This window comes from Helicoverpa armigera, chromosome 5 (assembly GCF_030705265.1).
Source record: "Helicoverpa armigera isolate CAAS_96S chromosome 5, ASM3070526v1, whole genome shotgun sequence".
NCBI lineage: Eukaryota > Metazoa > Arthropoda > Insecta > Lepidoptera > Noctuidae > Helicoverpa > Helicoverpa armigera.
Genome location: NC_087124.1, coordinates 8,065,830 through 8,078,919, shown reverse-complemented (window position 1 = coordinate 8,078,919; position 13,090 = coordinate 8,065,830). Strand labels below are relative to the sequence as shown.

Here is a 13,090-nt window from a genome sequence, read left to right as displayed (position 1 = left end):
CTTAATTATGGTAGGCTCCCATAACTTCTAAGTACAAGAAGTGTAGAATAAATGCACAGTACTGTAATCACTAGTATTTAATTAACTACAATGGGTGTGTGAATGTACTTGTAAATGTAATGTAAAAAATATTAAGGAGAAATAAATAAAAATCAATGAATTTTAAAGTTTTTTTATTGAGACATCTTATAATGTAGGTTTTAACGGTTGGATTTAGCAACACGCTCCAACTCATCCTTCTTCTTGATGGCATAAGAGTTAGATGAACCCTTGGCTGCGTTGATGAGTTCATCAGCAACGCACTCAGCGATAGTCTTAATGTTTCTGAATGCAGCCTCACGCGCACCAGTGCACAATAACCAGATAGCCTGGTTTACACGGCGCAGGGGAGACACATCCACAGCCTGACGACGCACTGTACCAGCGCGACCGATCCTAGTAGAGTCTTCCCTAGGGCCGGAGTTGATGATGGCTGTGACAAGCACCTGCAGAGGGTTCTCTCCGGTCAGCAAGTGAATGATTTCGAACGCGTGCTTGACGATCCTCACAGCCATGAGCTTCTTGCCATTGTTACGGCCGTGCATCATTAGAGAGTTGGTTAAACGCTCAACGATGGGGCACTGAGCCTTACGGAATCTTTTGTGGGCATACCTGCCAGCGGAGTGGGGCAAGTACTTAGCGTACTTCTCTTTAACGGAGATATAATCCTGCAGGGACATGTCAGAGACCTGGACATCATAACAGCTCCATCTTCCGAAGAGTTTAATTTCGGGAATGTCAGCGGCTAGGGGCAGAGGCGCGTTGTCAACAGCCATGCTGCCCGCTTCGGCGTTGTCATCATTCCAGTTCTCCTCAGCCATGATGATTGCCTACAAATAAACAGTAACACATTATAATCCATTCTAAATCACCAAAATACACAAATATTCACTTAATTATCACAAAATAATTACTTTTACAAGCTAAAAATGATTCTAACCTCCTGTTGTCAAAAGAACACGAGAAAAAGGAAGTTCTTCACACGCTGAAGGTTGGCATTACGATAATGGTGTTACCATAATAAAAAATAATAATGAAAATTACTTTTACCGCTAAAAAATCATTGTGCCCGCTACATGCTATCGTGTTTATCCCGAAAGCCAAAAATAAATATCAATGAGTTAATATAGCCTAAGCGGGAAAGTGGGCATCTCAGTAAAAATAATTCTACTGCGTTATATATGCACATATATATGCACCAATATTATAAGCAACGCAGTAGATTTTTAGGAATAAAATGATGTTGATAAAGTTAACACGACTGTAATAGTAATTTTGTACAGGTGGCTCCTAATGTATACCTGAACCATTGACATTGATAAAATATATAAATAATTCCTATCGATCTAATGATAATGACCTAAAATGAACCGAAGAGTTCCCAGTTTATATTTGGACTATTTATTCTCCACAGTGCGCACCCGAGACTGTCAATTAAATTGCGCAATATTAAGGCTGCCTGTCCACGGGAGCGGAGCTAGGCTGCGGAGTGGAGAAACTGAGAAATATTAACCTATAGGATTGGGGAGCGGAGATTCTGTGCAATCCTATTGGTTAATATTTCTCAGTTTCTCCACTCCGCAGCCTAGCTCCGCTCCGGTGGACACGGTGGACAGGCAGCCTAATGGAGTGTCTAAAATCCGTGTATGGTATATATTGAAGATTGGATTGCCCACTGATTTTTAGGGACTATAATAAATGGAATAATAAAAAAATGACAGTTGACTATTTTGACACCTCTGCTTGACAGTGTTCACCAGCTGTAGTGTTCACCGGTTCACGTTCACCGCTATTTCTGAATAAGGAAACTTATGGAGCTGTAACAATGTCATAATTATACAGTTAATAGTTATAGTTATGTTACAGTGTAGAACATGAAGTCACAAATATAATTTATCTGCCTTGCCTTTTTTTTCAGCTATGTTTGCTAGGGCCCACCAGTCCCACCGCATGCAGCTGAGTACTAGTGTTTTACAAGGAGCAACTGCCTATCTGCACTTCTCAACCCAATCTGACCATCTCGATACCCCTTTGTAAAACCGATTGTCAGACCTTCTCACTACCCGTAACGACTGCCAAGGATATACCAAAAGACATGAATTCACTTTAAGAATTCTTTATTATTCGCCACGAAGGTAACAAAATTATCTATATTTTTGTTCATTGATACAATACTAATACGATGTTTACCTGTTCTTTGGCTAAGGAGGTATTCACGTATTTTTCGTAGGTATGGCAGATCCATTACATTCCTTATTCTTCAGAGACCTCTATTCATTCATTCATTGTTGTTCATTCATCGGAAAATCATTCGGTACTCTAGCTAGAATCCAATTCAATTCAATTGAATTCAATTTAATTTCAGTCATTTATTTTTATTTGCGCTGTAGTAAGAGGTGAATAATAAGTAGACAAATATCTTGATTAACCGGTTAGACTTCAGATTCTCTTCAAATAAAAGAACCAATTTGAGCAGTTATCTGAATATCTGCTTTTAAAGAAGTGTTATCATTATTTTCGTAGGTTAAGTAAGATTTCCGCAACTGGACAAAGTTCGAAATGGCTGCGTTAAAAAGGCCGAAGAATCTGAAACTACTAACCGTGCTAGTGCCCAGATTTTGTCCGCAAGTGTCAGCGAGAAGAAACTTAAATTTGCAGGAATTCCACAGTAAAGACTTGCTCAAAAAGTATCAAGTTTCTGTTCAAGACTTCCGAGTTATTGACTCTAAACTTGACACTAAAGCCCTGGCCGATTTTAAGGCTGATGAATATGTTGTAAAAGCGCAGATTCTAGCCGGTGGTCGTGGTAAGGGCCACTTCGATAATGGCTTTAAAGGAGGTGTCCACCTGACCAAGAACCGCGATGAAGTTATAAAATTAGCAAAGAATATGATTGGACACAAATTGATTACCAAACAAACACCAAAAGATGGGATAATGGTCGAGAAGGTAATGGTTGCAGAGAGTGTAAACATTGTGCGAGAGACATACTTCAGTATTGTGATGGAGAGGTCGTTCAATGGTGCTGCGATAGTTGCGTCTCCCGCCGGCGGTATGGACATTGAGGCGGTCGCTGAAAAGACGCCACACTTGTTGAAGACTGTACCTGTTGATATCTATGAGGGTGTCACAGACAAATTAGCTAATGAAATAGCAGATTTTTTGGAATTCAAAGGAGCATTAAAGGGAAAATGTGCTGAAGAGATTAAAAAGCTTTGGCAGCTATTTTTAAAGGTATATAATTATTTTCCTTTAACACCAATTACTTACATACAATATGATACATTCTTACATGTTGTCCTGTACTAATCAACTATTTATATTTCCAGGTAGATGCCACGCAGCTGGAGATTAACCCTCTAGTAGAGACTGATGATGGCCGAGTGATCTCTGTGGATGCTAAGATTAACTTTGATGACAATGCCAACTTCAGGCAGCAGGAAATATTTGCCCTTGATGACTTATCTGAGAGTGATCCTAGAGAAGTAAGTGGTTGATTTTTCTCCAAGCATAGATATGCCATAATGACAATATCATAAGGCTCATGCTAATTATGAATCAGATAGTCCAGCATAGTCTGGATAATTATTATTGAGTGATTACTAAAAGTACTAATAATACTCATCAAAAGCAAGAATAAAAAAATAATAAATTGGCTATGGTAAATTAAGATAAAATCAATAACAATATAAGCTATTAAGCGCAGTCATGTATTTGATTAGATTCAACCTAATTGGCAATACCTAGTTTATTTGCATAAAAATATTACATCACAAGTTGTTCTACTTATCGTTGTTAAATAATAGGTGTTTTTATCACCTTTTTTATCACAATATAACCTCTGTTATCATATTTTTATTTGTGACTATTTTCAACTTCAGATAGTGCTGTTTGAGAGAAAGATAATGCAACTCCAACACAAAGCAAATCTGAGACCTTATATAAAAACCTTTAATCAAAAATATAGATGACATGGTATGAATTTACTATGTTCTTTTCCAGAGAGAGGCTGCAGCTCTAAACATTGTATACATAGACATGGATGGCAGCATTGGCTGCATGGTCAATGGTGCTGGCCTAGCTATGGCAACCATGGACATCATCACCCTGAACGGAGGCAAAGCTGCAAACTTCTTGGACCTTGGTGGTGGTGTAGGCCCTAAACAAGTGTCAGCTGCTATGAGGATCCTGGAATCAGACCCTAAAGTGAAGACAATCTTCATCAATGTGTTTGGTGGTAAGTTACTGTTTGAAAATAAAAAGAAAACTGCATAATTAGCAAGAAATGTTTTGCCAAAAATATCATACATAATATACAACATTCTGTTCAAAACTGTGTGAAAGCTTCCATCCTATTTTTTGTATTTACCTGTTTAGTTTTACAAATGATTCCTTTTGCAGGTATTGTGGACTGTGCTACGATTGCTCAGGGTATTATCACGGCGTGCAAGGAGCGCCTCCCAAAACACCCAATCATCATCAGATTAGAAGGCACCAACTCAAATCAAGCAAGAAAGGTGCTACAAGAGTCTGGTCTGCCACTTCAGATCATCAAGGATGTTGACGAGGCAGCCAAAACTGCTGTTAAACTAGCACAGTAAAAAAACATTGAGTTGATAATGTTGAATATGTGCTCAATTTGACATTGATTTACATCAAAATACACATTACTAACATTCAACAAGACAGGTATAATCCGAATTATTTTTCTTCCTTGTAGGTCTCATTATTTACTTGTGCCAAAATTCATAAAAGAGCTCTCTTAAAATGTGTTCAGTTAGTCCTTGCACAAATATTTTGAATAACCATTACAACAGTTTTAAAATAGAATTAAATAGAATAACATAATCCTTGTATGCAATAAATGAGCTAGTTGAATGAAGGCAGCTTTAGTAGATCCCAGGATTTTAATAACTGTTTTTCTTATACTACATAGAAGTTACTAGACAATAATTTGCTGGATTGATATGCAGTGTTAAATATGTCACATACATAAAGATAGCTTTTTATGTCCACCAATATATTACGTAATTTTGAAATGGACAAGCAAGCAACAGCAGTTGCTAGTTGCAATGGTAGATACAAGCTTTTAGAAAGGTTGCCTGAAAACCCACATATACGTACTTATATAAGCGAGTACTACAAGTACAAGCTTTTTTCCCTAAGAAATGTATTAGAAGACTGAATTTTTGTTTCTAATTTGCTAACAAAATTTATAAAGTACTTTAAATGTATTTATGTAAATCAAATGTCTTGCCATGAATTTATGTTAATGTTTTGTATATAGTTTATAATATAGAGCAAATACTAAGCAAGTGTTTCATTATTTCCTGCAATCAAACACCAATTAAAATAAAATTATGAATAACTTTATTAGCATTAATTTTAACAATTTAAGACTACAGTACAGTATAATTCCGGAGGGGGTCCTAGTTTATCTAAGCGCGAAACAAATTCAGTTTTCGTCCCTGTGTTGATGTCTCACTTTTACTGTTTGTTATATTTGCTTGGATTTCTTCGAAGACGGGAAGGCTAGCGAGTTTACCACGAGCGGCTACTGCTGGCTTCGAGCTCAACATTCTTTGGGCGACGCGGATAACATCATCAGCTGTGATTTTTTCTGAAATAAAAAGAAAATATATATATAATACGCACGGCTTGGCTACACGCGACGTATTTCGCTCAGTTCCAGGCATCATCGCTCGAAGGTAGGTGTCAATAATTATTTGCTGTCGCGCGTATACGGTAACGTTCATACGAGCTTGCGCAAAAACTGAGCGGCGTAAAATTCGCTTGTTTGATAGTGCTCCTAGGATCTAAAAGATTCGATATAAAATTATAAATTTAAAAAAACCCCCGACCCAAAAAAAGTACGCAATAATTATGACATAAGGTTAAAAACGCTAAACCCTATAAAAAGCAAAAAATAACTTTTATCACTACGTAAACTAAATTTTGTCGTGTCGGGGGACCGCTCTAATTCATTACTTTAGATACGTGTTTTTTTTTAAACGAATGTTGTAATCAGGTAGGTATCATTTGCTTTATGTAAGTATTTATGAAGGTAAAAAGCGGTCCCCCGACACGTCAAAATTTAGTTTACGTAGTGATAAAAGTTATTTTTTGCTTTTTATAGGGTTTAGCGTTTTTAACCTTATGTCATAATTGTTGCGTACTTTTTTTGGGTCGGGGGTTTTTTTTAATTTATAATTTAATTTTATTTCATGCTTTTTAAAGGAGCACCTTAATTTTTCCTTCTTTCATTTAATTTATTTTATCTTAAGATGGGGTCGCTATATGAGATGTCGAGATTTCGAGAAACAATAAAGATTAACCTTTGGACATTCTAGATTTTCAGCAAAAATATAAATCGGTTTATCCGTTTCATTCCGGCATTCCAGGGTTTCATCCGCCACATCCCATTTCCAGCATCAGGTTCTCGTCAATCAGAAACATGAAGAGAACTCGTCAAGACAAATTCAACGAGCCCAAACTCGATGGGTTTACTAAAAGGCAGTTCAGGGTTACGTCTCCTACCTTCGTGCCCTAACAGCAGACCAGCTCAGTGGTTCCAAAAGACATTAGTGTTTCAAATTTCAGATCCCACATATACTTGCAAGTAAACTGAGCGTGTAACATTCCTATCACATCTAGCAAACGAGCTGATGACCTTGAAGACCTGAACCGATTTCCACCAAACATAGCTAAGAACACTCCCGACTGACATACCTTTTAAACAAAAAAAACCGCATTACAATCGGATCATCCGTTTGGGAGCTACGATGCCACATACACACACACACACACACAGACACGTCAAACTTATAACACCCCGTCGTTTTTGCGTCGGGGGTTAATAAAATGAAGGCAGTCAGTTCACAACTTACCAATCTCATTAATGAAGAATGATGGTGGCTTCCGCTTGCCTGTCGCAAGTACTTGACGGCCAACATCTTCAAATACGACTGGTCTTGCTTCTAGATTCATCAATAGCATTGACTGCAACTGAGTCTTCGCTCTCTGCAAAAAAGAAACATAATATTAGAACTCCTTGTACAGAATTAACAAAAGAAGAACATTTTTGTAATGGGATCTTACCCGTAATTCGGTTTCTCCAACTTTGCCGGCCATATTAGCGAGTTCCCTTGCGATGACTAGTGTAGTATCGTAAATGCGGTTTGGAGGTGAGGCGGCGTGTATGCAGAACAGTCCCGTGTCGCCATAGGCGTGATTGTAAGCTGTGGCGTTGAACATCCAGTGATATCTGGAAAGACAATAAGCGCCATGTTATACAATCTACTACATGTAATAACACCTTTTTTTTTTGGATACAAATGCTCTATGGTCAATATCCGACTGTTTAGAAATCTAATTAGTACTCAAAACCTGAAATGGGTTTGACTCTGGGCTATTGAAATCTGAGGACTGGGATATCCTTGAAATTCGTCGTTTTATTCGGTATTTAATTAAGACAATATCTGTGTTGCATTCCTCCTTCGAATATTTATACATATACAAGTATCATTAGTTACCTGTTCAAAACGTTTGTGTACAGTCTTGTGTACATTCCTTTTCCGGGACCCCCAGCTGAGAATGAGCCACCGCCTCCCATCATCATGTTCAATACACACGTGGCAACAAAGTCAGGATCACTGTGAGAACAACCTGGAAACAAATCAAGTCATGTTCCGTTTATTTTTATAACCTTTGGAATGTCAATGGTGTTAAATGATCACATTATGAACTCATATAAGGCATGTAGTTTCAATATTTACACAACTCATTGTGCAATTATTTGAATAAGATTTTTCTAGGCGAATGTATGATAACTTCTAGTTTCTGCCGGTGATGAAAAACTAGGCTGTTTACATAATTATGTACAGACTTTTTGAAAGAAGTCCAGTATTCATTCTTGAGATAAGAGTGTTCAAATAAACCTTCTAAAAAAGTATAATGATTAATTAATATTTTTTTATACTTACTTTCTAAACCAATTACAACATGGGACAGTTCAGGGAGATCAGAGCCTGGATACAGTGGAATTTCACAATCTTCCTGTAATTTGAATAATTCAATATTAACAACATTATTGAAATTTAAATATAAAAATATTAAGTAAATATATCCTGTATTAAATGTAGGTACCTGTTCCATTCCACCAGTGTATTGTGCAATTGATTTGTCAACATTAGGTTTGAAGGATTCCATATTATCAACATGCCAAGTAGGTTTCATATCCACAAAGTATTTCTGCACATACTCCACAAATGGTTTATGGTCAACCTAGAAAAATTAAAGAATCTTTAAAAATAATAATGTATTATTAATTTAAGTCAGGAGAACATTTTGTAATTAACTAGCGACCCGCCCCGCCTTCGCACGGGATAACAGTATTTACCCACTATTTGATGTATGTTATTATACATATAAACCTTCCTGTTTAATCACTCTATCTATTAAAATAAGCTACATGAAAATCGGTTGCGTAGTTATGAAGATTTCAGCATACAAAGGGACATAGGGACTGAAAAAGCGACTTTGTTTTATACTATGTAGTGATAAAAGATGTTGTAATTTCTTACTCCAACAGCAGCGACCACCATTCTATCAGGTGTGTAGTGATTTTTGAGGTAGTTCAGAATAATATCTCTGTCTATTTTATTGACATTTTCATTGGGGCAGATTTTGGGAAGTCCAAGAGTGTTTCCTTTGTAGGCAGCCTGTGAAAAAGCATTAAGAAATGATCATACATTTTACAAACAGGTGAGTCTACTGTATAGTACAGCAATGTAGTTAATACAAGTCTGATGCAACACCATGTAATGTTACCATATGAATCATATCCATCAAAATAGTCTCTTGTTCAGGCCTCATGGATAATGTCTCCAGCTCAAATGCAACAGCCTGTCGGGCTGCTTCTATTTCATCATTAGACAGCTGTGGTCTTAGAGTAACTTCTGCCAGAACCTGAAAATTACAAAAGTTTACATTAAAAAGGTTAATAACCTGATTGGTCAATGAACTTGTGGGTTTTTCTTGTGACTTGAGTACATTATTGAACTTTTGATATCCTATAAATAAAATATTGTACAATATTATGGTAGCACAAAAATAAACCTAATTAATAGGTCACCTGATTTGTTTCCTATCAATGAAAACATGTAACTCTATTGCAAGAATAACTCTTTTTACCTGAGTAACAGCATCCAAGCCTCGGGAGTCAGCACTGGTGGCATAGACAGTTGTATCTCTAGAGCCTTGACAGTCGCAAATGCCTCCATGTCTCTCAAGCTCTCTGTGCATGACATCACGGGTAGCATACTTATGTGTGGCCTGAAATTAAAAACATAATGTAAGCTTTATCTCTTTAGCCTTCAAAACTTGATACACTCATTTGTAAAACAATACTTACTCCGAAGCTCAACTTTTCAAGAAAATGGCAAATACCATTGGGATAAGCAACTTCATACCGCGGACCAGAGTCAATGACCACTGAAAACAAAAAGGTTAGAGTTCAAATAAAAGTATTATATGGTAAAACACATGCATTCATGTTTTTTAAGTTCTTAGATATAAATTGCTCTGCTACTCACCACCTGCAGTGCAGAACTGTCCAAACTTTTTTTCTGATGCAACTCGGAGGCCATTGCTAAGTACTGTAACTTCAGTGGTAGCATCATCTGTTTTCGCTGTGGAGTAAACCACTGGCGGCAGAGTTGTCATGGGTTCTGACAGTGGAGGCAACGGCGTTACATTGCCTCGATTTACCGCTGGTGGGGATATTTCAATATCCTGACTATAGCTTCTTGCAGGCCATCGATTTGTATTGACCCTATAGAATATATAATTATGTTATTCAAATTATTTATGAGACAGTTAGGTCAGAGGGTCGGCTTATGTCCATGTATTGTGGTTATTTCGGAGAAACAATAGCAGACTAACACACGCACTTCAATAAAATAAAAATAATCTAATACGTACACATTTTTTATAGAAAATAGTCTAGTGAATAGATGTTTTATATCCATTACATGTGACATCCTCGCAGGGATTTAACACGGAATTTTTAGTAAAATTTTATTTTATTAAAAACCAAGTTTTCTCTCTGTGCTATGAAATGGCAGATGAATGAAAATGACACTGACAGTTAAATTCAGTTGCCAGTACCATACCAAAGAGTAGGTATACTCAGTTTTATAATCAGTAATCACCATGTAAAATCACTAAGCTAAGCTTTTTAATTTTGGGAAAAGTTCTCAGAAGCTGTCAATTTATTTATGAAACAAATATTAACAAAAAATCTCCTATTAAATCAAAGTATTGCATTAAATGATGAGCGTAGGATGGTAGGATGAATGAGTGTTGTTCAGGGCTTCAGGGCTTCTTTGACAGTGACACACAATGTTACCAAAATTTGAATAAAGTCTCGGATTTCCAGGAAATATTTTAATTTTGAGAATATTTTCTTATAACTAAATAATAATATCTGTAGTTCAAGCCAAGTTCAAGTAAGTGTTTTATAGAGTGATTCGTAAGATGAAAAAGTTTTTTTTTCAAATGTCTCTAAATAAACTAAATAAGATACTTTTTGTCCGGCTGCGTGGTCTAGTTCTAGTTCCCTAGGGTTTTTTTACTTTTGAGTGAGGCAACTTCGCACCCGTTACTTCAAAAGTTGAAACTTACGAAAGTGGAATTTGTGCTAGTAAACTAATCAAAAAACAGTTACCTATTTACTGAATAATGTATTGTATCTTATTTCTATGAATAAGAAAAGAGGAACCCCAATGGGAATAACGATTAGGCCAGCTACAGACAGTAAAGTTGTGATATTCGTGTTACAATGTTTTGTTAACTTTGGAATATTTAATGAATTTATTTAAATCCATTTCCACTTGAAATCTGGGTAACTGTAAATATTATCGTAAGTGGCTTTTATCTGTGAAGATAAAGATAAATTAAAAATATTGTTCACGGCGGCACAATGACGTACAAAATATTGCGAAGGGCTCTGTGTTCGTCATCGTACAAGAAACGACCTCAAATATGTATCGTTGGTGCTGGTCCCGCTGGATTTTATGCAGCCATGCATATTACCAAAAAAATTGACTCTGTGAACATTGATATACTGGAAAAGCTACCTGTCCCCTTTGGACTGATCAGGTAAGACATTCAAATGATGATTTTGTTTTGGTTCCAAACTCTAAACATAACAATGTTTCATATTTTCTGCTTTGATCCTAATTATATATTTTTTACTTTAGATATGGAGTGGCCCCAGATCATCCAGAAGTTAAAAATGTAATAAATCAGTTTACCAAGGTAGCCCAACAACCAAATGTTAACTTTTATGGAAATATAACATTGGGCAAAGATATAAATTTACAACAGTTGAGACAACATTATGATGCAGTGCTTTTGGTAATAATTATTCATTAAATTCATCAAATAAGTTTTTATCTATATCTACTTGTCTATTCTTAACATTGTGAAACTTATTTCAGACCTATGGTGCTGAAGAAGATAAAACACTTGGCATTGAAAATGAGGATGCAACCAATGTGATTGCAGCTCGCAACTTTGTAGGATGGTATAATGGACTCCCAAGTGACAAAGATTTAAAAGTAAGTTGATTCATTTACTTATATTATTAAATATTTATGAAATTATTGTATCTCCAAAAAATGAGTACCTTGTAGCGTGAGTTTGAAGGAAACCAATTATTTTTCAGATAGATTTATCTGGCAGAACAGCAGCGATACTTGGACAAGGCAATGTTGCACTGGATGTTGCAAGAATTTTACTCACACCTATTGATGAACTGAAAAAGACTGACATTACTGAACATGCTTTAGCTGTATTATCAGAATCAAAACTAAAAGAAATATACTTGGTTGGAAGAAGAGGGCCTTTACAAGTCGCTTTTACAATTAAAGAGCTTCGAGAACAATTGAAACTGAAAAATTGTAGAACAATATGGAATGAAAATGACTTTGTAAATGTTGAAGCAGTAGTGCCTGATCTCCCTCGACCCCGAAAGCGATTGACTGAACTGATGTTAAAATCATTAAAAGAAAACCAAACTGTGACTGATGATAGCAATATTAGCTACTTCAAACCAGTATTCTTCAGGAGTCCTCATAAATTCTTAGTAGATGCTAAGAAGAATCTAACTGGGATTGAATTAGTTTGCAACAAACTTGTAGGAGAAAAATTAGAACAGCAAAAATGTGTACCTACAGGAGAGAAAGAAATACTTGAATGTGATCTTGCTTTTAGAAGTATTGGTTACAAGAGTGTTAAAGCAGATAATGACTTGGCATTAAATCAAGGCTTTGTAGAGAATAATAATGGCATCGTTGAAGATACCCATCCAAACTTAGCTAAGCTTTATGTAGCAGGATGGCTGGGCACTGGTCCTGTTGGTGTTATATTACACACAATGGGTAATGCCTTTCAAGTCGCCAAAGTAATGTGTGAAAACTTAAGTAGCATGGATGACCAAAATAGAGGAGGCTTTGAAGAAATAAAAAAAGTTATTTCTGAGAAAAATGCCAATATTATAGATTGGAATGGTTGGGAGAAGATAGATCAATATGAAAAGGAACAAGGTAAATTACGAGGCAAACCACGAGAGAAGATTTGTAGTGTGGAAGAAATGTTAGAAATTGCAAAGAAATAAAATCCCTTCAACTAAAATATGTTGATAATAATAATTCTTAAATCAGAGTAGTTAAGTTAAAACAATTTTATTGCATATGTTTTTGTTTATACATTTTATAAGATGTTAATACAATATTTTGAAATATAATTCAGTGATTTATTTTTAAGACCACAATAGTTGGAACCAGTACTATAGTAAATAGCGCAAACATTAAGATGTCATGTCGCGAATGGTACCAGTATGCCAATTAAATTATAAACAATCACATTTGAATACCGTAATATATGTAATCAAATATTTAGACCCAGTTTTAAATAAAAATATTTTTTATAAACTAGGATTCATATTTCAGATTCCTTGATCTTCGATAGGAATTAGAAAACATTGCTG

The 13,090-nt window shown here is 35.9% G+C and overlaps 4 protein-coding genes across 7 annotated transcripts; 2 read left to right on the top strand and 2 right to left on the bottom strand.

Annotated features, from left to right (window-relative positions):
- Window positions 1-156: 156 nt before the first annotated feature.
- Window positions 157-1,113, bottom strand: LOC110384223 (small ribosomal subunit protein uS7). Of its 2 annotated transcripts, none has more exons than XM_021345420.3 (2): window positions 980-1,113; window positions 157-869 (listed from the first exon to the last, which is right to left on the bottom strand). In XM_021345420.3, the coding sequence occupies exon 2, from the start codon at window positions 858-860 to the stop codon at window positions 201-203; it is 660 nt and encodes a 219-aa protein (XP_021201095.1). In that variant the 5' UTR covers window positions 861-869; window positions 980-1,113; the 3' UTR covers window positions 157-200. The 2 variants fall into 2 exon arrangements, with proteins under 2 accessions (XP_021201095.1, XP_021201103.1); XM_021345428.3 differs by having other exon boundaries at window positions 954-1,089.
- A 1,200-nt stretch (window positions 1,114-2,313) lies between these two features.
- On the top strand, window positions 2,314-5,350 carry LOC110371262 (succinate--CoA ligase [GDP-forming] subunit beta, mitochondrial). 3 transcript variants are annotated; one of them, XM_021327432.3, is made up of 5 exons: window positions 2,314-2,435; window positions 2,563-3,273; window positions 3,369-3,524; window positions 4,042-4,276; window positions 4,441-5,350. In XM_021327432.3, the coding sequence occupies exons 2-5, from the start codon at window positions 2,599-2,601 to the stop codon at window positions 4,638-4,640; spliced, it is 1,266 nt and encodes a 421-aa protein (XP_021183107.2). In that variant the 5' UTR covers window positions 2,314-2,435; window positions 2,563-2,598; the 3' UTR covers window positions 4,641-5,350. The 3 variants fall into 3 exon arrangements, with proteins under 3 accessions (XP_021183107.2, XP_021183101.2, XP_049698053.2); XM_021327426.3 differs by having other exon boundaries at window positions 2,328-2,470; XM_049842096.2 differs by having other exon boundaries at window positions 2,331-3,273.
- A 36-nt stretch (window positions 5,351-5,386) lies between these two features.
- LOC110371236 (mitochondrial-processing peptidase subunit alpha) lies at window positions 5,387-10,182 on the bottom strand. The gene is made up of 12 exons (XM_021327392.3): window positions 10,021-10,182; window positions 9,633-9,871; window positions 9,452-9,531; window positions 9,232-9,372; window positions 8,869-9,006; window positions 8,622-8,759; window positions 8,185-8,322; window positions 8,022-8,094; window positions 7,572-7,704; window positions 7,138-7,303; window positions 6,927-7,059; window positions 5,387-5,659 (listed from the first exon to the last, which is right to left on the bottom strand). Exons 1-12 carry the CDS (start codon window positions 10,077-10,079, stop codon window positions 5,478-5,480), a joined length of 1,620 nt encoding a protein of 539 aa, XP_021183067.3. The 5' UTR covers window positions 10,080-10,182; the 3' UTR covers window positions 5,387-5,477.
- Window positions 10,183-10,680: 498 nt separating this feature from the next.
- Window positions 10,681-12,849, top strand: LOC110371243 (NADPH:adrenodoxin oxidoreductase, mitochondrial). Its single transcript, XM_021327403.3, has 4 exons — window positions 10,681-11,199; window positions 11,301-11,457; window positions 11,541-11,660; window positions 11,768-12,849. Exons 1-4 carry the CDS (start codon window positions 11,021-11,023, stop codon window positions 12,716-12,718), a joined length of 1,407 nt encoding a protein of 468 aa, XP_021183078.3. The 5' UTR covers window positions 10,681-11,020; the 3' UTR covers window positions 12,719-12,849.
- The last annotated feature ends 241 nt before the right edge of the window (window positions 12,850-13,090 follow it).